A 23,033-nucleotide genomic window follows, 5' to 3' on the forward strand; every position below is an offset into this window, starting at 1 on the left:
GTTTGATCTGTATGGTGTCAGGATAAAATATGAGGTAGCTCATCCATTTGTACTTATCTCAGATTGGGTCTGTTTAATTTGAGACACCAAAATATCTGTTCAGCTCTGCATCTTCCATTTCCACAAAACGGCCGCACATTCAGGCCACGGGCCCCGTCGTCCACTGCTTCACCTTTATCCAAGATCAAGTGGTGCCATGCAAAAAGAGCCATCACACAGAAAGATTGTCATTCTCAACGTGTAGTCAAAGGTTTTGAGAAATGCCAGAAACCAGAGAAAGTGGTAAACCTTCAATCCAATGCTGATGATGTTGGGCAGAAGGCTAATTCACATAAACTTTGTGAGGACTGGAACAATAAAGTGGTATTTTAACACTAGCGCCTGCATAGTTTATTCTCTTCCCCAAGCATCTCTCACAACAACATGGATACAAATAGTTACAAAATGAAGATGTTTTTAATCAACAAAAGGTGTTAAAATATAATAAACAATAAAAACAATTTAATCTGTGCAATGTTTTATTCTACAGTTTATCCAGAGCTAAAAGCCATTGTTTTAAACAAGACAAAAGGGAAAATCAACAAAAAATAACCTGGTAAAGAAACGAGTCCCTGGGCGAAGCTTCTGAAGCCACAAAAGAGTGGATGGTTGTAAGTGAGAGGAGCCCCATGTGATTTGTGAAAACATGTTGGCTGGCCCACGAGCTACCTAAATGTGCCGAGTAGAGCCAGAAAGCACCAATCAACGATAGCCACCTAATAAAACAGACGCACAGACAGGTTAAATGAAACTCCATTATCACCTGCATCAGTTTCTGGCGCAGGTCAGGTAGTGGAGTGGCATGGAGTCATCAGAGTGTGTAGGTAGTGGGAGAGTGAGGCCGGCGACTCCTGGCAGCCCTGTGACGCACCACTGACCTGCACATCTGGGTGACGGTTTAATCTGTGGTCATTTCCAAACCAAGTTCATGTGAAAAGAATCTTTTTTTTCTTACATATAATTTGTTGAGTCATACATATTTTTTCATAGAATTTTGTATAGGTTATATAAAAGGCTCTATTTGAATGTCACCTAAAGCAAACAACCAATGCAGGTGACATTTTGCAAGGTCCCTTAATTGTCTGTTAAACGATGTGGGCGATCTGGGGTGGGCATACAGACCCCCCCCCCCCCGCACGCTTGAAGAAGAGGAGGGTAACTTAGTGAGAAGATGACAGCCATGGCAAATTACGTCCCCACACATCTGTGATGACGGCCTCCGTGCGAAGGTACAGACAGCAAAAACAGGTGAGTCTTTACATCCAGAACGCAGTCACAAAGCACCTGGATGGCTCAGCTCAGTGGAGTCGTCACCAGCTTTAGGTGTCCATGCTCCCTGTGACCCTCTGCCCTGTCCCACCCCCAGCGCACTGAGTGCACACACTGGAGGTCAATCTTCCAGCAGGTCTTTGTCCAGATCCATGAAGGGCTCGTCAATGTAGCTCGCTATGGCGCACAGAGAAGTCCTGTCTGAGCCCAGCAGCACTGAAACAGTCTCCTTCCAGTAGCTGAAGGGGATACAGGAGCTCTGAGAGGAGGGAGACCACAGAGGATTCAGGACAATACAACTCATTTTGATGAAGAGCTCAGCAGTATGTGGTAATGCTTAGTGGCTGCAATATGTGGTCAAATTGGCCCTCTTGTGTAAGGGGTAGTTTTGGGGGAATTTCACTAGTTTGCATGCTCAACTACTACTGGGTCTTACATACTGTATATGTTAAGCTGATCATTTCACCATCAAATGATACAGTAAATGAGATTACATCGAAGTGATCAACCTTGTGTTTTCATGTGCCAACATCTACAGCAGTCTGAATTGAACAATAATGTAGTGGTTAGTATGATTGTGTATATATGAGTGAAAATATTATGACACATGGTTAGTGTTGAAGCAGCTGTGATTTATATTTATGGCCACTTGGGGGCAGCAGAACAAGCAAATACACAACATATACATCACATTTTAAAGTTGTTATGGCTAGCTTGTTGGCAAACAGTTGCCTATTTACACATCCAGCAGCTTGGTGAATGTTTTGGTCTTACACTTGAAAAATATCTGGCACTTTAGCTGCTAAATGCTCCACTATGTTCATCAGCTAGCAAACTTTATGGGTCTGCTGTTTGGTGCTGGGCTAGCACCATACAGTGGATTTATCAGAGCTTTTGTTTCTGAAAACATCTGCCTGCGGCAGCTGGGAACAACACTGATGAGAGCAGTGAGTGAACAAAAGTGAAGTCTCAGGCCGTAAAACCTGAGCAAAAAATGCTGGAATGCTCCGTAGAGCTGAGGGGAACTGCAGAGAGAGGTGATAACTCTGTCACTACGAGTGAACCCTTTCACGGTACAGATTGTCACAGTGATTTGACCCATTCTCAATATAAAAATATGGATTAATGCAGCTTTAACGCAAAGCTTAAGAGCACAAAGTATGAAAATCTCACTAGTGGGGAATGCAGACTACCTTACCTTAAGTGAAGCTGCTACTGCCTCTACACACAGCCAGTGACTAAGATACACTAACTTCAGGCATCCATGAGTTTTATTCAACTAAGCAAGGCAGCAAACGCTATAACTAACAGCCCAAACTAAATGAGGATGCTTGTGTTGACCAATCAGCAATGTTTAGTAGTGAGAGAATAATTTTTGAAAATACGAAATGAACGATGGCCAAGGAACCAAAATCAGTGAAAAACAAGGGAATTTCCTGGGTTCTTTAAATTTCCTGCAGTGGAAATGGTGTTTGCACCTTTCCAAACATGCAGGAAAGTCTTACCTATACAGAACACAACTCAGCTGTATTTTTAAAATAGTCTGTTTTTTTTCCCTTCCCATTTTATCCAATACAGGAGGTCTAAACCAGTTGTACAAGCTTGTAACACACATGTCACTGTGAAGCAGCACTCTAAGTGTCTTTCACAGCATGCATACATGTTCTCCATCAGAATGTGTTGAATGTGTGACAGAAAGGTGACTCGCACATCATGCTACCGACTTCCTGCTTGTTGGGTGCAGGTGGTGTAGACGTTTGTGAAATGAAGATATTCACTGATGCTTCAGTTGTGCACAGGAAATAGCGAGAGTTACTCACATTCTCCAGACAGGTGCTGTCTTTATCCTTGTTGAGGTAGTGGCGCTGCCAGAAGCGCAGCAGGTTGTGGAAGTTGTTGAGCAGGCAGCCCGGGTACTTCTCGGCATACTCCTTCTCCCGCAGGGCGTTGAGGTAGAAGGGCAGTTTAGCCTTTCTTCTGGCCAGCATCAAGATCACCAAACTGGTGTTTAAACAGCTCACATTCTCCTGCAGGAAAAAGGGGACGGGATGGATGCAGATTAGAGTGGTGAACTATTTTGCATCAAAATGCACACACACTCCTAACAAATAAAAACTAGCTGACGTTACTTCAGGTTTACATTCAAATGGTCTTCAATTCATTTGGCTGAATTTGTGAGTCCAAGTCTCTGAATAAATGTGACAAAGTGAAAATGAAACGAGACCTGCGTGAGTGTCTGTACGTTGATGATGTTGATCAGTCGGAAGAGAAAGGACAGCCTGTTCTCAACTCTGGCCATGTAGGACAGCAGGCAGCACTCAGAAAGTACCTCCACCACTGGGAAAAATACAGAACACCCAAATCAATGCTTAATGGCCTCTTATAGCAACAACACTTCCTTCTATTTGTGATCTTGAAACAGGAGAATGAAGTAGGTTTCTATTATTGTTTCAGTGTGGATCTGAAAACACTAATGTCAATAGAACTTAATTTATGTTTATCATGTTAATTGTGTTTTCAGATGTGGATAAATACACAAATCATCACATTTCACATTTTGTCAAACACCAGTAACCATTTGACAAAATGCATCAATGCTTATACACTATCCCTATTATCAAAGTCCCAAAGGGCTTAACAAAACAGGAACAACGCCTAAATTCAACTATTCAAAATTATACAATCAATCAAAAACAAGAAATGATTTCAGTAACTAGAGTAAACGTTCCATCCGTGTTTACCTTTGACATCTTCAGTCTGGCTCTCAAAGCGGTCCAATGAAAGGACGATGCAGCGCACCAGCATGTTCGAGTCCACCAAAGAACTGTTGATCTGCGTCAGGAAAGTCTGAAACTACAGAAGCGAAATCAAACTATACCATTAGACACACTTGTTCATCCACCACACAAGCTCAGAAATGGATGGCAAATTTAACTTTGTTAGGCCAGGATATACATTTCATTTTTATAAAGCATATGAGGTGTACAACTATACCTTCTCTGGAGTGTTGACATATTTGTTGAATCTTTTAAAGGCATCAATGTTGAACTTCATGAGCTCTCCAAGCAGATCAAAGTAGCTCTGTAGAACATCTCGAGATGTACAGCCACTGTCGATGATGCAGAACAGGATGTGCTGTTGAGGGATGGAGGAAGAAAGTGAGCATCCATTCATTCAAGAGAAGTCAACATCAATGGACAGATCTGCGTCTTCGTGGATGATGAGAAAAACAATCTGTGGTTGTAGTTTTACCTCTAGTAGTCCCCTCTTCAGGAGGAACATTTGGTCTGCATAGGAAGTGGCTCCTCTGAGAAAACTTTCCACTGCCCTCGCCTGCCAGAATCTACAAACACAACAGAAAGCTTCAGCTATAAAAAGTAGAACTAGAAGAGACAAATGTTGACAGCAGAGAGCCTGGTGCTCCGATATGGGGATGTTTGACTCTATCATATCAACATCTTCTTCTCCTGCATCTTCATCTTTGTCCTGCGCAATGCTGACCTGAAGGACGAGTCCGGAGGCTCCCTCTTCATGACAGTGAGGATGCGTGTAAGGAGACCCTTCTTCCCATCACACACCAGGCTTCTGTCTGTGTTGACCAGAGCCTCCACCTCAGGGATGTTCGCCTTCATGGATATGGCACTCAGTTCATTCAGCTCCTGGCTATTCAGCAGGAGGTATTTGTTCCTGAAAGACAGAACATTTTAAATAACAAATATAACTTAAAGGAGAAGTCAGATCCTCTGTAATTGAATTAAGGGTCACTTACTCGTGGTGATCACTGAAACTCTGAAGTAGCCGCAAGAACTGGATTTTGAAGGATATTTCCTGCACAATGAGAATAAATAATGTCAATGTTATCTTAAAGTTTAATTGAATTGCCCAGAAACTTCTTCCAAGGAGAGTGTTGGGATTAAAACTTCATACTGGACTACAGTCGCAGTTCTCATTCTGGCCATGCACCACATGATTTGAAGCAGTGTATTTCCTCCAGATCAGCTTGTCAAACAGGTTATTGAGCCCCGGGATGAGACGGAACTCAGCCAGCATCTTGTGGACCTGTGCAGGGACACGATACAGGGCTCAGGGAAATGCACACACACTCTGCTTAGACCCTACACTCCAGCTTATATCTCAAGGAAGGAATAGATATGTGCTGTCAAGTACCTGGTTCCTCTGTCGGCCCATAAGGAGGACACATAGCACATAGAGTACTTCCACTTTATACATTATCTCATGGACGATCTTCATGGACTGGGGCAGTCGATGCCTCAGAGGGCTAGTGGCCAGGGAACTCTCATCTGATGACTCTGAAGGGGGGGGAAATCAATCTCAATCAAAGTTCATAGGATTAAGCAGTGTGAGGAACCGGCAGCAGCACAAGTGACTGTCTCACCTGTACTGCTTTGTTCAGCCTCCTCAGTTGCCATCTGCATGAGGGCGTCCAGCACCAGAGCATTGTCCAGCCATGTGTACCAGTCCTCCAGCTCCTGCAGGAAGTTAGCTCCAGTGGCCTCAGACACCTTTCGGGTGGCCAGCTTACACAGCCGCTCAATGAAGCCAGGGATGTTCAGCAAGGTTACTATTGGAGAAATAGTAATAGTATTGATGGTTTGCAATTTACTGATCCACTCTTTTGGCACAAATGCATTATGACTACTCTGAAGACAACCTACCCTGGTTGACCTCTGCCCGTGAGGGGCTAGCATTGCGTTTCTGCTGGGCATTTTTGGCCAACAGGGTGTGCTTGTCGTCGTTTCCTACATCAGGTTCTGAGATGGTGACGGATAAGATACGGCAGAAGTTGGCTAGCTGTTGTTGGTCAAAGCTTTGGACCAGGCCTGACAGGTTGGGGATGTCCTCTAACTGGATCATCTCCTGAAAAATGCAAACATATGAAGTGTTACCAGACATTTATGCACTTACAAGTCATGACATTGACCCAGACTGAATTTGCTAGCTGCTAAAACTGTAGCAGGTTTTCCATATTTCATTCATTTGATATGAAATAATGACAAATACTCAAGACAGATAACCAGAAACAAGAGCATTTTCTCTTCCTTAGGCCTGGTACATAATCCATGCAAGGCATGCCTATGCATACATTATCTTCTCTGGGACTACTAATCCACACAGGGTAAGCAAAGCCACTGTAAAGACATCAAGTATGTAGCTATTTAAAATGAATTTAAAGTGTCAACTGTTGTGAAACCACTGCAAATACTACATACATGTCGTGTATAGCCATAATCAGGCAGTACTGTGCAATATGTGCCCTAAACAGCCCTACTGACAATTGTCTCACTTTGTGATATAAAACATGTAATTTTTGATGAGATGCACAAGCTACAACTGGAGTGTCGACAAAGCCTTCACATGACGGCACAACAACACCTTAATGGAGAATAATGATATCTAATTTAAACATTTAGAAAATTTAGTGACACACAAATAACCACCTGGGTTTAAGAAAATGGAGAAAGAAAGCAAAAAGACAGAGAGAAAGAGAGAAATACTAATAATTGCTCTGGCATTAGAAGACAACAATGCATAAACAATACAAGGCAATAAAAAGGCTGTTATTTTCACAGAAAATTAACAATTAAATTTGACTAACTTAAGAAACAGGGGTACATGAAACTATCAATTTTTAAGAAGATCACTGGCTCGACAAATGTGCAACTGCGGGAGTCACGTAAGTCACTTCATAGGCCTTTTAACTCTGGAGTCAACAGGGCCATAAACAGTCTTTACATGCTTGTGTTGAGGATTCAATACAAATACAACTCTGACCTTTTTGACTCCAAGAATATCTTCGATTAGGGTCGCAGTCTGCAGGAAGGTCTTCTTGTTTGTCATCAGGGTGAAGAGGAACAGAACAAAGTCGTCCCTCGCTGCTAGGCTCTTTGTCACCCCCTCTGTCTGTGTTTGTAAAGAAGAACATTTGCACCTTAATTAAAATCATGCCTGTCTGAAAAAAACATCCTGTTTTGAGCTACGATGCACCTCTGACATTTCTCTGGTACGTACAAAATGTAATAGGTTACTTACACATATACAACAGTTGTAGAGAACACTAAGGCAGTCCTTGACCAGGTCATCATTCACTGTTTTAGATAGAAACACAGATGTTAGTATAACTGCCAGAATGTATAATGAGATTGAAATCAAATATCATCATGTAAAAATGTGTCACCTTCCCAATAAAAGCAGACATATTCACAGATGTGATTTCAGTCCTACTTACTTTTGGGTTTTTTCTTCTGCATAGTTAATGTGGGTCTCATCAAGATCTCCACAAGCAGCTTCAGGGAAACAGGACAATTAGTATTAAGTGCTGCGTCTCAGTATGAGTTGTACTACACATTTCTTCAAAAGTAACAAGGTCAATGTATCGGAGTCCAATAATTACAGAGCATCAAACACTAGGAATGTCAAACTCACATCGACTCCACCAAAGAGGTCAAAGGTGTACGTGTTGGGGAAGGTGGATTCCTGAGCAGTCTTCCTGTCCTCTGTGACAAAAGACATGGCCTCCATGGAGAGCTGGGATGATAATACCTGACAAAAACCATTGTCCACATGTAATTTACATCACCGAGGCTCCAAAGTGAGACATTCAGCAACAAGCGGCTAAAACCAGTAATTCCACAACCTCATTGTTGGACGGACTAGTGCTGCGTGGTTACCTTAAGAAAGCTGTGGGCATGGGAGAGGTCACTGTTGGGATGGCTGCTCTCATAGAGCTTCTGCAGCAGAGTAGGGATGCCATGCCACTTGGCCCGTTTGTCTCTCTCCTGGAGCAGGCCTCCGGGGAGCTACGACACATAAACAGAGGCAACCTTAACAAATGCCATTGACACAGTGAAAAATGGATGGTTAATTGCATCAGTTTACAAGGTCTATTTTGGCTTGTACTAGTTGATGTCAGGCTGCAATCTTGAGAACAATGTAAATTTTATTTTGGCCTTGATAGCATGTTTCATACAATGTGATTCAGAGTAAATAAATGGATATGCACTATATAAAATGTATGCATAAGTGGTTGATCAAATGTAAATATTTAACACATATTGTATTTGAAAACCCCAGTCTCAGATCATCTTCAGAGAGTCTTCTTTTAAATGAGATGAGAGCTGGGTCACACCTGGAGTCATATAGCAAGACTACTGCATCAGTACTGTGTGAACAGAAACTGAAAGCAACTTCAGCAGATTTCTATTTTATCCCTGTAATAACTAAGACTTTGGGACAAGAGAGTCCTAGTCTGGCTCATAGTCAGCAGGTGCAAATGTATTGTAGAGCAAGGCCATAAGGTGCACAAGAATCTTAAAGTTGAAGTTGAAACCCTTTTGACAACAGCATGACTTGATGAATGACATGATAACTCCTCATCTTGCATGGCTCTTAGTAGAAACACAATACAAAAAAAGCTGTGATCTCTTGGTTAATAACTATTAATTGTATCTTTCTACAAGGGACAAAATCTGGGGATTATTTCCTGTATACAGGTGATCAGTGTGATAAAAGCAAACAAGCCCAACCCTCCTATTGCCATTCAACACCCACCCAACTGGCACTTGAGAGCCTTTAAAAGCCCTGGAAACCAGTATGACCAAAACAAGAAGCACACGCAGGTCTCACTGTAACTCTTCTCTTCTAAGATTTTGAACACTGCAGATACCCCATAAGGAATCAAGAGCCAATCCGACCCAAAACAAAAAATACTATCAATCCACCCATTTTAATATTGAAAAATGCAATACAGACACAGCAGCCCAGTGAACACTAAAACATGTTTAAAATTTGTATTTGTTATTGATCTAATGCAGAAATATAGTGTGTCTAAAATGAGTCCCTCTCCAAGTAACAAACCCTGTTGCACAGAGGAAGTAGCCTTCTTGACGAATGTCTTTGAGTTCTTAACATCAGCCTTTGGCAAACTAACAATGACAGACTGCCTGGAAAGCAGACTTAATAATAGTGTATGTTGCATAGCGTTCATAATATGGCAGCTGTCTCAACATACTGAGCAGCCATAGCAAACCTGTCAAATTCCACATTTTAGAAGGTTATCAGAGATATTTTCATGTTTAAGGAGGTCTGCTTAATGATAACGTTTCACTTCACCACTGAGACACACTACCTTGAAAACTGCAAGTCAGCAAGGAAGGTAAAAGGCACGACACTGACTGCAACGGAATAAATGGGTTTATCAGCTTTAAAATGTACGGGCTTAAGTCAGTTAAGTGTGTAAGGAGCAAAGTGAAATAGACACACAGTGACTGAGTATGTCAACATGTCAGGTGCGACGTTCGTATGCATGAAGATCCGTCAAAATAAAAACATTTGACGTAAACCAGCGTTAACTGTTATATCTAAACTAGCCGAACAAACATGTGCTCTAAAGTTACAATTATCGTATAAATATTCGTTTGCGTGAAAATAAAAACAAACGTGCTAACGTTAACTTGACCAAACAGCTGTTGTGGCGTACCCATTTGTGGAAAAGATAGTTATTGTGGCTAGTGAGTCGTTACGTAATCACCTGAGCTGCTCAGCTGGCTTAGCTAACGTTAGCCCGTTTGCTAACATTAGCTAATGTTACTGCCGTTAATTTCGTGATTTAAGCGCTTCCAAATTTTAACTACAGGCTGTCTAGTAACTCTGACACCCCAATGCCCGATACAAACAACAATAGCCCGTCAAACGTTCAATTCAAAGCGATTTCATATCGTAGTTACCCTGGCCTATAATGCTAAGCTAAAGTGGGGGCTAACAACAAAAGACCCATTTGAAGCGGAGCTTGCTTCATACACTTTTGCAGAGCTAATGTTATTTGCCTTGTCAGCTCGCAAACATTATTATCCGGAACTCCATGGAGTCAACGTTTATGGTTTGCGTTTTAAAAATGCCCCGCAATGTTGTAGCTAGCTGTAGAGCCAAAGCTGACAGGGACGACTACATCTCCAGTCAAGTCTCCAGGACAACGTCTTCGTTTTCAGCCTGGATTCCAAGCGCAAGTCCCTGGTCTCAGTCGACCAACTTTCGGATGTCTTTAATGTCGAAACATGCACTGGTTTCTCTTACCTGTGTCCCTCGACTGAAACCCTGACCAGTAATTTTACCGGACGTGAACTTTGTGACGATATTGCTGTTGCAATGTCTTCGTTTTCCTCCAGTACAAGGGGACTCGGACCCCAGAAGCGTCGCCATTATTTCTTCTTCCTGAACTGAACTGTTCGGGCAGGAAGTGGAAGGCTTTGATGAATTATTGGAGGTAATTAAGCGGCATCTGCTGGCAGAGACGCACACTCACAAGAATCAAATCGGCTTCAATGGTATATACATTTTACATAATATTTATTATGATAACATACATTATTCTTCCAAGAAAATACAGGCCGGTCTCTCCTGTGTCAAGGTGGTTATATTTGTATGTGTTGTTCATTTATCACAGAGATAACATATTTTATTGGATTCCAATAACATAACCATAACAATAATCATAGTACAATATAATTAACACATTGCACATTCAAACAGCATGCACGTGTGAAGTTATAAATTAGGAGAAACATTCAACTTTTGAAAACTTTCAGTTTTCACTTCACACCTCCACTGTGTGCCTCTTTGGACCTCTAAAAACAGTCACAACTCTAAACATTGTAGTGTCTCAGCCCTCTTACTCCAGGGCGGCCCACAAGGACTACGTTTGGGCGTGCAGCCAAGCTCTTCCGATGGCTTGTCCAAACTACAGAAGACAGGACAGTATCTGACAGCAATCCATCCGTCTGACTTTGTTCTCTCAGACTGATCCACTGTCTTTGCTCATGTGTCCCAGCTGTGATCGCAGCCCTCGGTCATTTGGAGGTAGGACGTGATGGCGTCCCTCAGCCCCTCGCTCACCAGAGAGTTGTCTGACTCTGTTCTCTTCCTCCTGAAGATCACTGACCTGGAGGAGACAGAGAAGGATTTTCAAAGACTTGAGTGAGTAAAGTTATCATATTTATTTTTGCCACAATGTCCCAAACATGGATGCACTGTCTAGGGCAATTTTTAACTGGCGTGTAAACACGGACAGAAGTTGCATCGTATTAAATAATTATAATTTATCGTAGGCTACACAATCAAACCTGGCAGTACAACAGTCTCATCTGTAGGCATATCTGTTGGTAGTGTACACACACACTCTTGTCTCTGAATCACAAATGACTGTACATCCTTCTGACACATTGTCGACAAAAATAATAAGCTTCTCAAAGATAGTATTTATCCATTGTTTCCAAACCAGGATGCCACTCAGGTGCTCATGCTCTACAACAGGAAACAGAGTGACATCTTGTGGCAGTCATCAGTAGAAGCAAGGTTAGAGAGAATCTGCCACACCTGCTGATGTCCTTCCAGTTGATGGTAGGCCTCCTGACAGTTATGGGTATAGGCCTGGCCTCTCTGGTGGTGTCGAAACCCTGGATGAAGCAAGGCTCTGTCAGCAGACAGCACAATCCGTCTGCTAACTCTGGGAAAGGAGGCCACACTTTAATATCACTCTTTTAGAGTTGTGTTCTCTTGTTATGTTCAGGCAAGAAAACATGAGCATATCCTCAGCACAAACCTGAATAGTGTTCCACCAGGCGATGTAGGGAGGGGAAGGTGAGTCCTGGGGATATGTAGACCCAGCCATTTTGGAGGTGAGCGATGCGGTAGTGCTTCACACAGTCCAGGTGCGAAGAGTTGGTCCTCCTCAGGACAGACAGCGAGTAACAATCTGAACATCAAAATGATACACAGACGCAGCAGTTAAACTACACAGCTCTCAATTCTTAATTCTTAATTTTGTCATTTATTGCAGCATTGATTCATATTTCTTTTCCTTCCTAAAGCACAATTCCAGCTGGTTCTAAGGCAAATTAAGCCATTCAAATGATCTGATCTTGTTTTTTAAATAGTAGAAACTGCATTAGAAACAATGAAAATGATAACTCAAGATCATTTTACGTACTGATGCTACAGTGTTGGGCTTGAATTGAATATGTTTATAATGCCAACAACCCTCTCACCTCTGCTTGTCTCTGACTCTCGGATCAAAAAGGCTCCACTCTGGTTATTAGGCTGCATGAGCAGCTCCTCTGCTTTGTACCTGCCGATGCCTGTGAACAGCCACCTGAACAGAGAATTGGGGCGATAAGACAAGTGTTGCCATGCAGACAAAACAATTTTGCTTTTGTTTTCAAGTTTGGAAAATCCACTGGAACAATATCAGAGCACATCCCCCACTGGAGGAGGACTGAAACTACAAGAGGCAGAGGCTGATGTCATGCCACTGGAGAGAACAGACGTCTTGTTCCAAACCTCTGTCTGCACTGAGGTCAAGTTCACCTACACAGAGACCCCTCTGAGACAGGGAGCTCGCTGCTTGTCATTTCACTTTTTCACATTTCCTCCACTACTCACACACACACACACAGTAACGAGACAGACGTTCTTTTCATGTCTTCTTAAGGCAGCGACGTACCTGTGTGTCACCTTGGCGGTGTAGTTGGTAGGAACGTAGCTCTCACGGCCTGTGGTTGTGGATCTCACCATCACAAAATCACCGTCGCTGTTGGGGAAAACAAGCAGTCATGACTAATTTTGATCTGTCTGGGTCAAAACAGGGGTGAAGGTGAAACATCAGGAGCTACATTGCATACTCTGATATGATGGTGAGTTGTTCCCCAACGCACATGATTAAATCTGTGCGCCCAAAGGACGGGTAGTCACACAGGGACACGGTAATGCTATCCTGGAGGGCTGCAGAGAGAAAGAAGGCGATGAATGTAATGTAATGTAAACCAGGTTCGGCTTGTTTCATTTTTCTTATTTTTGTTTTGTGTATTGGTGTCTTGGGGATATAACTTACCTGGTTCAGGTGGGTTTTCTAGGACTGTCAGGGTGGATTGACATCTGATGGGGCAGGTCCCCATGTTCTTTGGCTTCTTGCTGATTTGAAATGGCTCTTGAAGCTGAAAAAGCGAGACAGAGCATAATTAGAAAATGGTCTGCCTTCCAAGGCCTTCATTAACCTTCACATTCATGATTTAATTATCCCCCCAGTTATCACATTATGACTGCCATCAGTGAAACAGTTTACAGGTGCCGCACATAATCTTGTCACCTGGCAACAAAACCTAGATGATACAGGAAGGCGCCAAACCACAACAAGAGGCATTGATATCCTGTGTTAAATTTCCATGCAACGTGTGTGAGAGGAATCCAGTCGACTTCACATGAAAGTGATTAAAATAATGACATTTTTTTATTTTATTCTTATGATGCATAATACTTATTCATACTAGCAGCAGCAAGTCAATAAAATATCTTAAATCATCTAAAAAAAAACAGTTCAATCTGTGACTGATTTCTCATTCATCAGTAGTGCATGAAAATTGCTAAGTGAAAATAATTGACATTTCATGTAACAAGTGATCAGGCAGCAAGTTTACTTTTATATTCTGGAGGTAAAAGTCATTGAACAAAAAAAATGAAAGAAAGAAAACTTCCTTCAAGCAAAAGACCACCATCAGAGCGAGCAACATACTCACCTCCTGCAATGTCTGTCGTAAAAATGTTTGCCCAGAAATAATTCTGTTCTCAGATCAACCGGTAAACTCCAAATCGTCTTGATAAAAATGCTCGTCTGCCTTCAGCACACACACACACACACACACACACACACATGCGTGCCTGTTGTATATATCTCAGCTCAGGTTCCCACTCACGCCTGCTGATCAATCAGAATGACTGTGCTCCCTCCTCTGCTCCGTTCCCATGAAGCCTGCTGTGTTTTCGCAGCTGTTTATAGTGGGTGCTGAGACCAGGCTTCCTGCATGGCCTTTTTGTATGTCACCCTGCTGCAGCTTCCTGTGACGCTCAAGGCCTCGACATCCTGATTCAAAAGAGCTTGATGCAGAGATGTTTTCAAGTGGGGCTTATAGTGCATCACTTGTTTATGGAATGAAGTGTATATGTACGTAAGCAACGTTTACATGTACATGCACCCTGTGTCGCAATGTGGTGGGCTGACGCGGTGACATCATATCACACAGACAGTTTGTGTGAATTCGGTTTACAGTGGTTCAAACTACATTTTATCTGCCATTAGCTGTAACATGATAAATGGAAAACACTGACCACATTTTCCCTGCCAGCGCAGCGCTCTCATTATATGCAGATATTGACAGTCATGTTAAAATGATGTAAACATCAGATAAGAGTCTGCAGAAGCATGACAAAGGTCCTCCTGCCAGCCTATTCCTGCCCTGATTTAGACCACAAGTTCATCCATCATGCTGACACTGCAGAGGCAATGAAAAAGAGCTGTAGTGGCGATTGTCAGTAAGGGCTTTTTATACACATAAATCATTTGGGTGTGAGTAGGTCAAAGAAAATTAACAAAACATATTCATTGAGAGATGTGCTGCCCTGAGCGATACATATTCATATATGTACATCCGAGATGGCAGAAATGATTTGAATTGCTGGTTTCAGTCTCTGCTGAGAGAAGAGTTCATGCTCACAGATGCCATCAACACTTTGATGAGGGCACACAAATGTCAGATCAGCTCTTGTTCCAGTCTTTAATCAGATGTGCTGTGAAAGAACAACTCTGCTGTGAATGGAAACAATAAAAGAATATTTACCAGAAGAGTTCAAATTTGTGCTGCAACCACTGAGAACTGCATGTTAGCACAGATGGAAAGAACGTCTTATCAAACATGGAATCATTCCGTATCACATTTATAAATGTGCTATCTAACTCCTCATTACGTTTTCTTTTTTCTTAGTAAAACTGTTTTGTTCAGATTGCTACTAAATACAGGAGTATCAACTTAAAGTGTTTAGACTTTAGTGGACACAAATCCTGCAATCCAATCCTGCACCACAAACTCAACTGCATCAGTGAGTTAAATCAACAACGCAGATCTCAACACAAATTATGACAGACAGTCATTACAGGGTTGTTACATGACATTGCATTAAACTGCAGATATTAGTGTCCACCCCTGTATGTACTAGGTGAGAGGTTAATTTCCACGAAGAAAATTGTAGTGTTGCACAATGGAGAACCCAGAGTGATTAACATTTAGTGCTTTGTTCCCATGACATTCTGTACATCTTTCTTTTGTTTGAACTCAATCTCATTGGCTCATTTGCAGTGCAGCTGACCATTGTTGTTTTTTTAGTGTGCTAAACATAGACAGCATCATCTGTGGGGAAATAAGAGATGTGGTTGGAAACTAACTCACCACAGTCACCTCACTTTTCCACTAACAGGAGAGGAACAGCACAAGCGGTCACTGCACTGAGGTACACAGTACTTTACTTTCATTCAAAATACATCCACTGCACTTGCTACGTGCACTTTGTAGAAAGAATTCTTGACAAAGCAATGATAAATGATAACAGCAGACGTGTTGTCATGTTGTAGCTTTATTCAGTAGTAATATAAATGAGTTGAATCGGCAGACAGTGAGAAGCACCTCTGGGCCCCTCAGTGAAGGGCCTCACACTTTTCACATGAGAACTCACTTGTTAAAAGGTTGTTAATCTATTCAACTGAACAAGAACGTCAACACAAAGCAGAAAGCAAAAGGAGATGAGTTCAGTTACAAAAAGAAAAACAAAATGAATGTATGTGAAGTGACAGAGTTGACACACTGGTACATGACTTTTCTTTAACACTGAATGTTTTTGTTTTTTTTGTTCAAAAGCAGCTCTCTCAACAGCTTTAATTTAGTTTTACTCGCTGTGTGCTACAGTCTGCAATGCTTCCATGTATCGTCCACATCACTTTACCTTTATTTCTGCAGCTACAGTAGGCTTAGTGATCCCTCTGTACTTTGTGACTAATTCGGCAACACATTGCAGCAAGTTTGAGATTGAAACACAAAGCTACAGTACGAGTTTAGAGTTCACAACAGAAGAGAAATAGTAAAAGTGTTGTACCGTGCAATGAAAATCTGTGAAAACATTTTAAAACAAAGACAATGTGAAAAAAAAATAAATACAAGGGGGTGAGGTTGGACAGGTGAGTCAATCTTATGGTATGACCATTTGAATATACAACACATGTGAATGTAGTTACAGTTTCTGGTAGGAATGTGACTCTGACAGTGTATTCAATATTTAATAATATGCATCTGTTAATATATTTATTACATCATCTTTTCTAATCACATAGTTCATTACAGATCCTCCTGGCGATGAGTTGCTTAGGAGCGGGATGAGAGAGGGAGAGAGAGGGAGAGAGAGAGAGAGACAGAGAGAGAGACAGAGAGAGAGAGAGAGAGAGACAGAGAGAAAGAGAGGGCACATAAGTTACTATGGGAGTGTGCAGGGGGCGGGGTGGGACTTAGCAGGAGACCTCCATGGTCTGGGGTCCGGCATGGTTGTCCAGGGCCCCGGTGGCGCTACCCTCCAGCAGGCTGTTGAGGTTGTTGCGGCTGCGACTGCTGTCCATGGAAGTGATGCTGGAAGAGGAGGTGGTGCGTGAGCGAGCCAGGCGAGTCATTCCTGCTGACGGCACTGAAAACAGCGACCAGAGGAGCACGTTAATATTCAACTCACACACACACACACACACACACAGACGCAGTGTGGGAACGCTTAGACACCCAGATGCAGCAACAACAAAAGTGCTAACATGCAAACAATTCTCAAATATGGAGACTAATCAAATAAAATAAAGGTGAAATGACTGCATGTGTGCCCACTGTTGGAATAAAGAAATCATGAAATTAATACAACAGCAGAATACAGGATTTGCAATCCAACTGAACTGAAAGGAAGCAACAACAGCAGGTCATGCAACAAAACAGGACACTGAGGACAGAATCCATGCTAACAGGACAAACTAGACTCCTACAGGGAGAGGAGTGTGTGTCAACGTATGCAGAATGATCTCACTGCGTATAATACTGAGTGTATCCACCACGCTGAGCCGCTGCTGAATACCAATATGAAACAGTGCTCTCTGGAGCATTTCTGCATACATTGACATTTATCCACTGTGGAGTGTTAAGAGGGTGTTGGGTTCAAAGCCTTCTAGTCTGGCAGCTGCTCAAGAACCCGGTACCTGATTCGTTGCTCAGGTGACTGAGAAGAACGTAGGGAACTGTAAGCAGTGATTTAAGAAGGAAGAAAGAAGGAGAAAAGGGAGAGATGTTGAAAAGGTCGCTCTTATGTTGCTTTATCCCACCTCAGTATTTCTGATTCAATCTGAGGCTGCCGCTGCTTGGTGGTCGTTGGAGGACAAAAAGCTGTTTGCTTTCAACAACAGGTAAGAAATCATAGCATGTGTGCAAACTACAATCTTTATTTCCTGTACTCTTTGGCTGTTTCTCTTTTGCATTTCACACTGTGGCAATGTGTTAATGAGGGGAAAGCAGCTTTCTGAAACATGCTGAGGTGTAAAGATTTATTTTCCACACTTTCTCTGCATGAAAACACTCTTTTTAATCTGCTCTAATCCTGCAGTGGCATTTACTCGACAGGGGGACTCAGGGTGCTCTTTAAAGCAACACTGAGGCACTGACATACTGGCTACACCCGAGGGTGCGTCCCACAGTGAAGGGTTTGGGAACGGAGGAGAGCAAAAGAGAATTAGCATTACAGAAATACACAACACACAGACAGGCATCATCTGTACGGTCAGAGCAAGCAAATCTACATTCATGACTTCATCCATCCGTGGAGCAGTGTCTGGTTGGGGCACTGCATGTCAGTATAGTCTCGCAGAAATGTGTTTGTTGTCTTTCTTTGCAGATGAATGACTGTAAAAACCTGAAGGCCTGTTTAAGTATGCACTTTGAGTGTCTCTAGAAAGAGACCGCATCATTAAACAGTTATGGACAGAAAAGAAAAACACACCAGGCAAAAACAAAAAAACAGAGGGGATTTTTTGACGCCCACTCCAAACTGAACAGGAAGTGAATTTCTGTTCAGCATGTCTCGAGTGCCACTGTCATTTCAGCCATGCTAGAAGCACTCACACCTCACCTACTGAGGGTTGTGGGGGCCACACACTGCAAAGAGCAGAGAGGAAATGGCGTTAGCATCCAACCGAGCCGCTCAGGCTGCCTCTCTCTGTGACCAGGCTGACAAAAAAAAAAACACGGTGTCTTTTCATGCACTGCTGGCCGCAGTCCAAACCCCATCAGCAGGGGTGTTTAGAAACAGCTCAGGAGGCTGCAGTGAAAACAATCCTCATTTAAGTAACTTTTGTCATTGCACTCACGTCAACAGGAAACTCAGCGAGGAACACAGACAAACCTTGACCACAAACACGTCAGCCCAAAAAGGCGTAGTCTGTAAACAATTTTTGGACATTTGAATCTACTAGTTCGATCCAGTATCATTTTATATTAAGCATGTATATTGAGCATGTTTACTTACTGTAGCCCATTCCCTGAACAAAGTACTTGAAGGCCTCAGCAAGTTTCCCTGGCTGTGAACAGAAAGGATTACAGTTAGAAGGTAATTTAGGCAAGAAAATTGCTGGATGACATGGATGGATGGATGTGTGTCTCAACAAAGCAAAAACCCACCTGCACAACTTGGGGCAAGCCTCCACAATCAGCCATCTGAGAGGAGATGATCAGTCTCATTACTAAATTCTTTGTACAGTTAAAGAAATTAATTTCATATGTTTTATTCATTAACACATTTGTTACAAAAAGCTTCACCTTTAGCAGTGTGGTCTTGGTCGGATTTAACCTGGAATTGCACTCCACCTGAAATAGAGGTTACCATTGAGCTCAAAATAAGAGAAATAACTACAAATGCTTCCTGAAGCTTCTTCGGTGACTGAGATGATGGCGTTTTAACTCACCACAGCCTCCACAGCAGGTGACGTGTCACCAACCACCAGCAGAGCAGGGCACCTGGATGGGAAAAAGAGGGGCTGTGAATATTCTGAAAAAAACGTGCACTCAGAGACAAATGTTTGTGTCGTCTTACTCTCAAAACCTACGTTAGTGTGTTGACCGTGTCCTCATTCAGACCTACAATTGGCCTCTCGATCTCCAGGTCCCGACGGCTGGTGCAGGGAGACAAATGAGGGTTAGTTAGTGGAGCTGGAACAATGTGATCTGGCTAACATGTAAGGTGACTTGGGAGAAATCCTGATTTCAAATGAGGAAAAATACTAGAAACTGTATGCTAATGTACTGCATCATACTATTGGTAGGAGCCACAGAAGAGGGCCAAGTTGTCCTGGTTGATGTCTTGGGCGATGTGGAGACGGTAGGTCTGGATCAGCTCTTGGTTCTCTGTCAGCTCATCCTGGTGAACAGAGCATAGTCAAAGAGACTGCCTCACAGGAGCTAGCCGTAAAGAGCTCTAATGAAATAAGAGGTAGACTACATATAAAGTAATGTAATGTCGTAGCATGTATTGAATGTACAAGCTATGGGATTTATATACAGAATGATTAGCGTCAGCACTCTCAGTTATTAATCTGTAATCTACATGCCACAATCTACCAGTCTATGTATCCAGGAGGACAGAAATAGGATAATTAGTAAATCTCTGTTATAAGAGCGAGATGAGGTGAAGGTTTCCAGGGAAATGAAGAAAAGCCTCCTGAGGCTAAGTTACTGTTTCACATCGTCAATGAAAAAGGTCAACAACACCAAGAAGCCACAGGGTGAGCAATATACTGCGAGAGAAACTCACGGTGCTGAAGTGGTGAGCCATGATGATATCCACCAAATTACTGGTCCATCCAGACAGCTGCAGGAGAGGAAGAGACAGATCCGGTTAAGACCGAGACAAGAGCAGACCTTCTGCTTAAAATCTCTCTATCATTTTCTCTCTCTGACTATTTTGCTCGGTTGAGCCAAATAATAACAAGATAACAGATGAAGTGTGGTGATTTTAATCTATATTGAACAGTTCATATCGACCTCCCCCTGGTTTCATGACTGTGTGTAACAGTAACGCAGCAAAGAATATTCTCACAGAACAGTTCACAGTACCAAAGTGCAGTACTACAGTACTGTGACCTGTTGTGTCCTGTACTTGAAGCCAATTATTCCACTCAAAAGGAAACTAATCCAAATGAATGAACACTAGAAGTTTGTCCATTAAAATCTGAAGCTTAGTTTTGATTAACTTTGGAGTGCCCTCAACCCAAAAGCAGCAGGTACAATCAAATTAACACAGGATTAGAGCCCCTGCCTGCGTCTTTAATGACATTAAGTCAAATATTTCCAGACAGAAAAAAAGTATTTAAAATCATTATTCATCATAATTATTTTTTAAGTCTCTTTAAAACAATATCTTGTTCATAACAATTTCATATTACCAAGTATATTGTGAGTATACATAGTGTCTTGGTGTCAGCATGTGATTCTATAACTAGCAATATTATTTAATGCTAAGCATAAATAACAGTGATCTTAAAATAGTGTGGTTAAGATAGAGAACACAAAGGAGACTGGTTGAACAAAATGCATTCATTAATAACAACCTAACAAAAGGCCTGACACAGAACTGTGTAAGTAATATCTCTATGTTGCAGAGTGTACCGAGGACTGTCTAGGTTTATGGTGCAGTGGTAATACTGACCTTTGAAGCTGCCCAGTCGATCCAGCCTTCAGCACACGGGTCGACATTGATCAGAACCAGACCTTCCACCAGGGTGGGGTTGTTCAGCTGGGAAGGGAGGGACGCATGTCAGTGCCAACGCAAACAGTATGACTTTTTGACCAATATGATGATCCTACAAGGGTTATCTTGCATCATGTGTTCTGTGGTGTGCTTTCATTTCTCAGTTTTCACTCTTGTGCACACCTACAGTGTAGTTTAGCCTTGACAGCATCCATTCACCCATATGTGCATATATACATAGCTACATCTTCACACTTGTGTATTCCCTCAACAGTGCAGATACAAGATAAAGCCACTGCAGTGGTTCTCTAATATGATAAAAAGTGAAGCATGTTTGTTCGTTTAAATGAAGACATGAAACAATGAAGAAGGAATCCTGGGCTTCTAAATGAAGGGGTGTGGTTTTGGAATTGCCTGAAGACAGAAAGAGGATGTCTGGGGAAATCTAACATCCGTCTCGCCCGATGCGGACGGAGTACTGCGGATGCAGCTTTCAACGCGATGCAAATGCAATGCAGCAACAGCTGCTATAAATCTATCAAGGGTAAACACATTTTGTTCTGAGCCGGTAAAAGCAAATGTATTCAGAATCAATTTTCTTCTAAACAAGAGCAGACACTCCACAGAGAGTCTGGCTAATCCCACCACCACCATCCTCTCTTTTCATTATTCATCTTTCAGGGTTCCCTCGCTCCTCTCTGTCACTTCTTGCTCTTTCTGCTCAATTGGACATAGAAGATCATGCTTATTTTAGCTCCACTGAGTTGAGTGTGGAAACAAGACGAAAGCAACTGAAAAGGAGAGAATCACCAAGGTGATTCATCAACTGGGGAGTGGCAGCGTATGCAGCAGACTGTGGAGAAACCTGATGCCCTGTGTGGGCTTGATGGGAGGCTTTAATGTTCATGTAACAAGCTGAACATAAGTGTGGCCTGAAAACAATTGTTACAGGCGAGACAGAGAGGAGGACAAAATGAGACTGTGAGGGGGAATAAGATTAGAAAAATAAAGCCCTGATGAGGACTCACTGCAAAGCGGGTGAGGATGTACGCTCCTGCTCCCACGCCGATTCCGATCACACTGTTGACCCTGCAGAGAAACCACTGGTTACTGTGGGACTGGAGATGAATAGTCAATTTATGCACATTATCATTGATCAGCTGTCGACAGGGGGGCCACTCACTTGAGCTGAGTCATCACAGAGGGCAGCATTTCAGCCAACTCGTCCATGGTCGGGTAGCGATAACTGGACACAGATGAAACGCATGTGAGTAGTAAGTACAGGGTCATTTCCTTATGTTTGAAGGAACCAGAGTTTATCATAAATTCAAATACTGTCAAACACTTTTTGACAAATAGGTTGGACGATCAATGCGCTTCCATTAGCAAATGAACAAACAGCTCACTTTACATTCTAACTAGGTGACTTGATTGCGGCTCCTCCATCAGCACTGAAATAACTGTGTTCCCATTTATCAGTGTATGTAATGTATGTAAAAGCAGTTTGACACCCACCCGCTGGGGAAGGGAGGTGCACCCTCCTGCTGGCCTGGCGCATCCACGTGAACCACCGCAAAGTGCTGCGTGATCTCCTGCATGTCCTCATAGTTGAACAGGGTATTGAAGCACGACTTGTCTAGAAAGGTGCAAACAGAAGACACACGGGGTTCACAGGGTTTAAACTCTGTCGAGGACACGGGTGTGACCGTCAGGTGCAGAGGCTAAAGCAAAACTGTTTCATCACACCCAGGACACCGTGTATAGATGAGCCTATTTTTGGCTGACTCACGGTTGAGGCCGATGTCGTGATAGGTGAGGATGACGGGTCTGTTGCCCTTGGGAACGCCTCTCATTGTCACATGGAGAACGCCGTGGGGAGTCTCGATGTCATGCTCCTGCAGCCACAGAGAAGAGAACAGACATGGCGTATGTAGAGAAAAAAGGCTTGAACATAAGACCTTTAATGTGACACACGCGTGTTATCTGCTTGTGGCATGGCCAATGTTGTCACATTTAAAGAATAATTCTGGTGTACAATTCTAAATGAACAAAAACCACTGCTCTGTCTTTGT

At 42.6% G+C, this 23,033-nt stretch overlaps 3 protein-coding genes across 3 annotated transcripts in view; all 3 read right to left on the bottom strand.

Annotated features, from left to right (window-relative positions):
• Nucleotides 1–327: 327 nt before the first annotated feature.
• Nucleotides 328–10,528, bottom strand: trpc4apa (transient receptor potential cation channel, subfamily C, member 4 associated protein a). Its single transcript, XM_070902285.1, has 18 exons — nucleotides 10,399–10,528; nucleotides 7,998–8,126; nucleotides 7,753–7,869; nucleotides 7,556–7,613; nucleotides 7,360–7,415; nucleotides 7,102–7,230; nucleotides 5,985–6,186; nucleotides 5,705–5,890; nucleotides 5,476–5,618; nucleotides 5,236–5,367; nucleotides 5,078–5,136; nucleotides 4,810–4,995; nucleotides 4,561–4,651; nucleotides 4,303–4,443; nucleotides 4,050–4,161; nucleotides 3,533–3,645; nucleotides 3,129–3,335; nucleotides 328–1,567 (listed from the first exon to the last, which is right to left on the bottom strand). Exons 1-18 carry the CDS (start codon nucleotides 10,522–10,524, stop codon nucleotides 1,430–1,432), a joined length of 2,325 nt encoding a protein of 774 aa, XP_070758386.1. The 5' UTR covers nucleotides 10,525–10,528; the 3' UTR covers nucleotides 328–1,429.
• A 126-nt stretch (nucleotides 10,529–10,654) lies between these two features.
• On the bottom strand, nucleotides 10,655–14,106 carry sla2a (Src like adaptor 2a). The gene is made up of 8 exons (XM_070902796.1): nucleotides 13,893–14,106; nucleotides 13,211–13,313; nucleotides 13,002–13,101; nucleotides 12,824–12,910; nucleotides 12,369–12,472; nucleotides 11,924–12,076; nucleotides 11,698–11,827; nucleotides 10,655–11,263 (listed from the first exon to the last, which is right to left on the bottom strand). Exons 2-8 carry the CDS (start codon nucleotides 13,272–13,274, stop codon nucleotides 11,140–11,142), a joined length of 762 nt encoding a protein of 253 aa, XP_070758897.1. The 5' UTR covers nucleotides 13,275–13,313; nucleotides 13,893–14,106; the 3' UTR covers nucleotides 10,655–11,139.
• Nucleotides 14,107–15,764: 1,658 nt separating this feature from the next.
• Nucleotides 15,765–23,033, bottom strand: part of ndrg3a (ndrg family member 3a) — a 31,687-nt gene continuing 24,418 nt past the window's right edge. Inside the window, exons 4-16 of the mRNA XM_070903397.1 lie at nucleotides 22,751–22,856; nucleotides 22,477–22,597; nucleotides 22,145–22,207; nucleotides 21,990–22,050; nucleotides 20,920–21,006; nucleotides 20,026–20,082; nucleotides 19,529–19,632; nucleotides 19,322–19,387; nucleotides 19,181–19,232; nucleotides 19,035–19,082; nucleotides 18,897–18,932; nucleotides 18,745–18,796; nucleotides 15,765–16,875 (exon numbers count right to left, since the gene is read on the bottom strand). Of these exons, the coding sequence (XP_070759498.1) occupies nucleotides 16,703–16,875; nucleotides 18,745–18,796; nucleotides 18,897–18,932; nucleotides 19,035–19,082; nucleotides 19,181–19,232; nucleotides 19,322–19,387; nucleotides 19,529–19,632; nucleotides 20,026–20,082; nucleotides 20,920–21,006; nucleotides 21,990–22,050; nucleotides 22,145–22,207; nucleotides 22,477–22,597; nucleotides 22,751–22,856 (1,026 nt within the window). The 3' untranslated portion in view covers nucleotides 15,765–16,702. The remainder of the gene's footprint in view (nucleotides 16,876–18,744; nucleotides 18,797–18,896; nucleotides 18,933–19,034; nucleotides 19,083–19,180; nucleotides 19,233–19,321; nucleotides 19,388–19,528; nucleotides 19,633–20,025; nucleotides 20,083–20,919; nucleotides 21,007–21,989; nucleotides 22,051–22,144; nucleotides 22,208–22,476; nucleotides 22,598–22,750; nucleotides 22,857–23,033) is intronic.

Source organism: Enoplosus armatus, chromosome 3 (genome assembly GCF_043641665.1).
Source record: "Enoplosus armatus isolate fEnoArm2 chromosome 3, fEnoArm2.hap1, whole genome shotgun sequence".
Classification (NCBI taxonomy): Eukaryota; Metazoa; Chordata; class Actinopteri; order Centrarchiformes; family Enoplosidae; genus Enoplosus; species Enoplosus armatus.

Excerpts from the sequence above, each read along its gene's own strand:
- trpc4apa (XM_070902285.1), bottom strand. The coding sequence starts at position 10,524 with ATGGCGACGCTTCTGGGGTCCGAGTCCCCTTGTACTGGAGGAAAACGA. Across the intron at positions 7,416-7,555 it reads GCAGAAGAAAAAACCCAAAA|TGAATGATGACCTGGTCAAG; the intron begins GTAAGTAGGACT and ends TATCTAAAACAG. Across the intron at positions 5,368-5,475 it reads TGGGCCGACAGAGGAACCAG|GTCCACAAGATGCTGGCTGA; the intron begins GTACTTGACAGC and ends GTCCCTGCACAG.
- sla2a (XM_070902796.1), bottom strand. The coding sequence starts at position 13,274 with ATGGGGACCTGCCCCATCAGATGTCAATCCACCCTGACAGTCCTAGAA. Across the intron at positions 13,102-13,210 it reads AGAAAACCCACCTGAACCAG|CCCTCCAGGATAGCATTACC; the intron begins GTAAGTTATATC and ends TTCTCTCTGCAG. Across the intron at positions 12,473-12,823 it reads ACCGCCAAGGTGACACACAG|GTGGCTGTTCACAGGCATCG; the intron begins GTACGTCGCTGC and ends TTCTCTGTTCAG.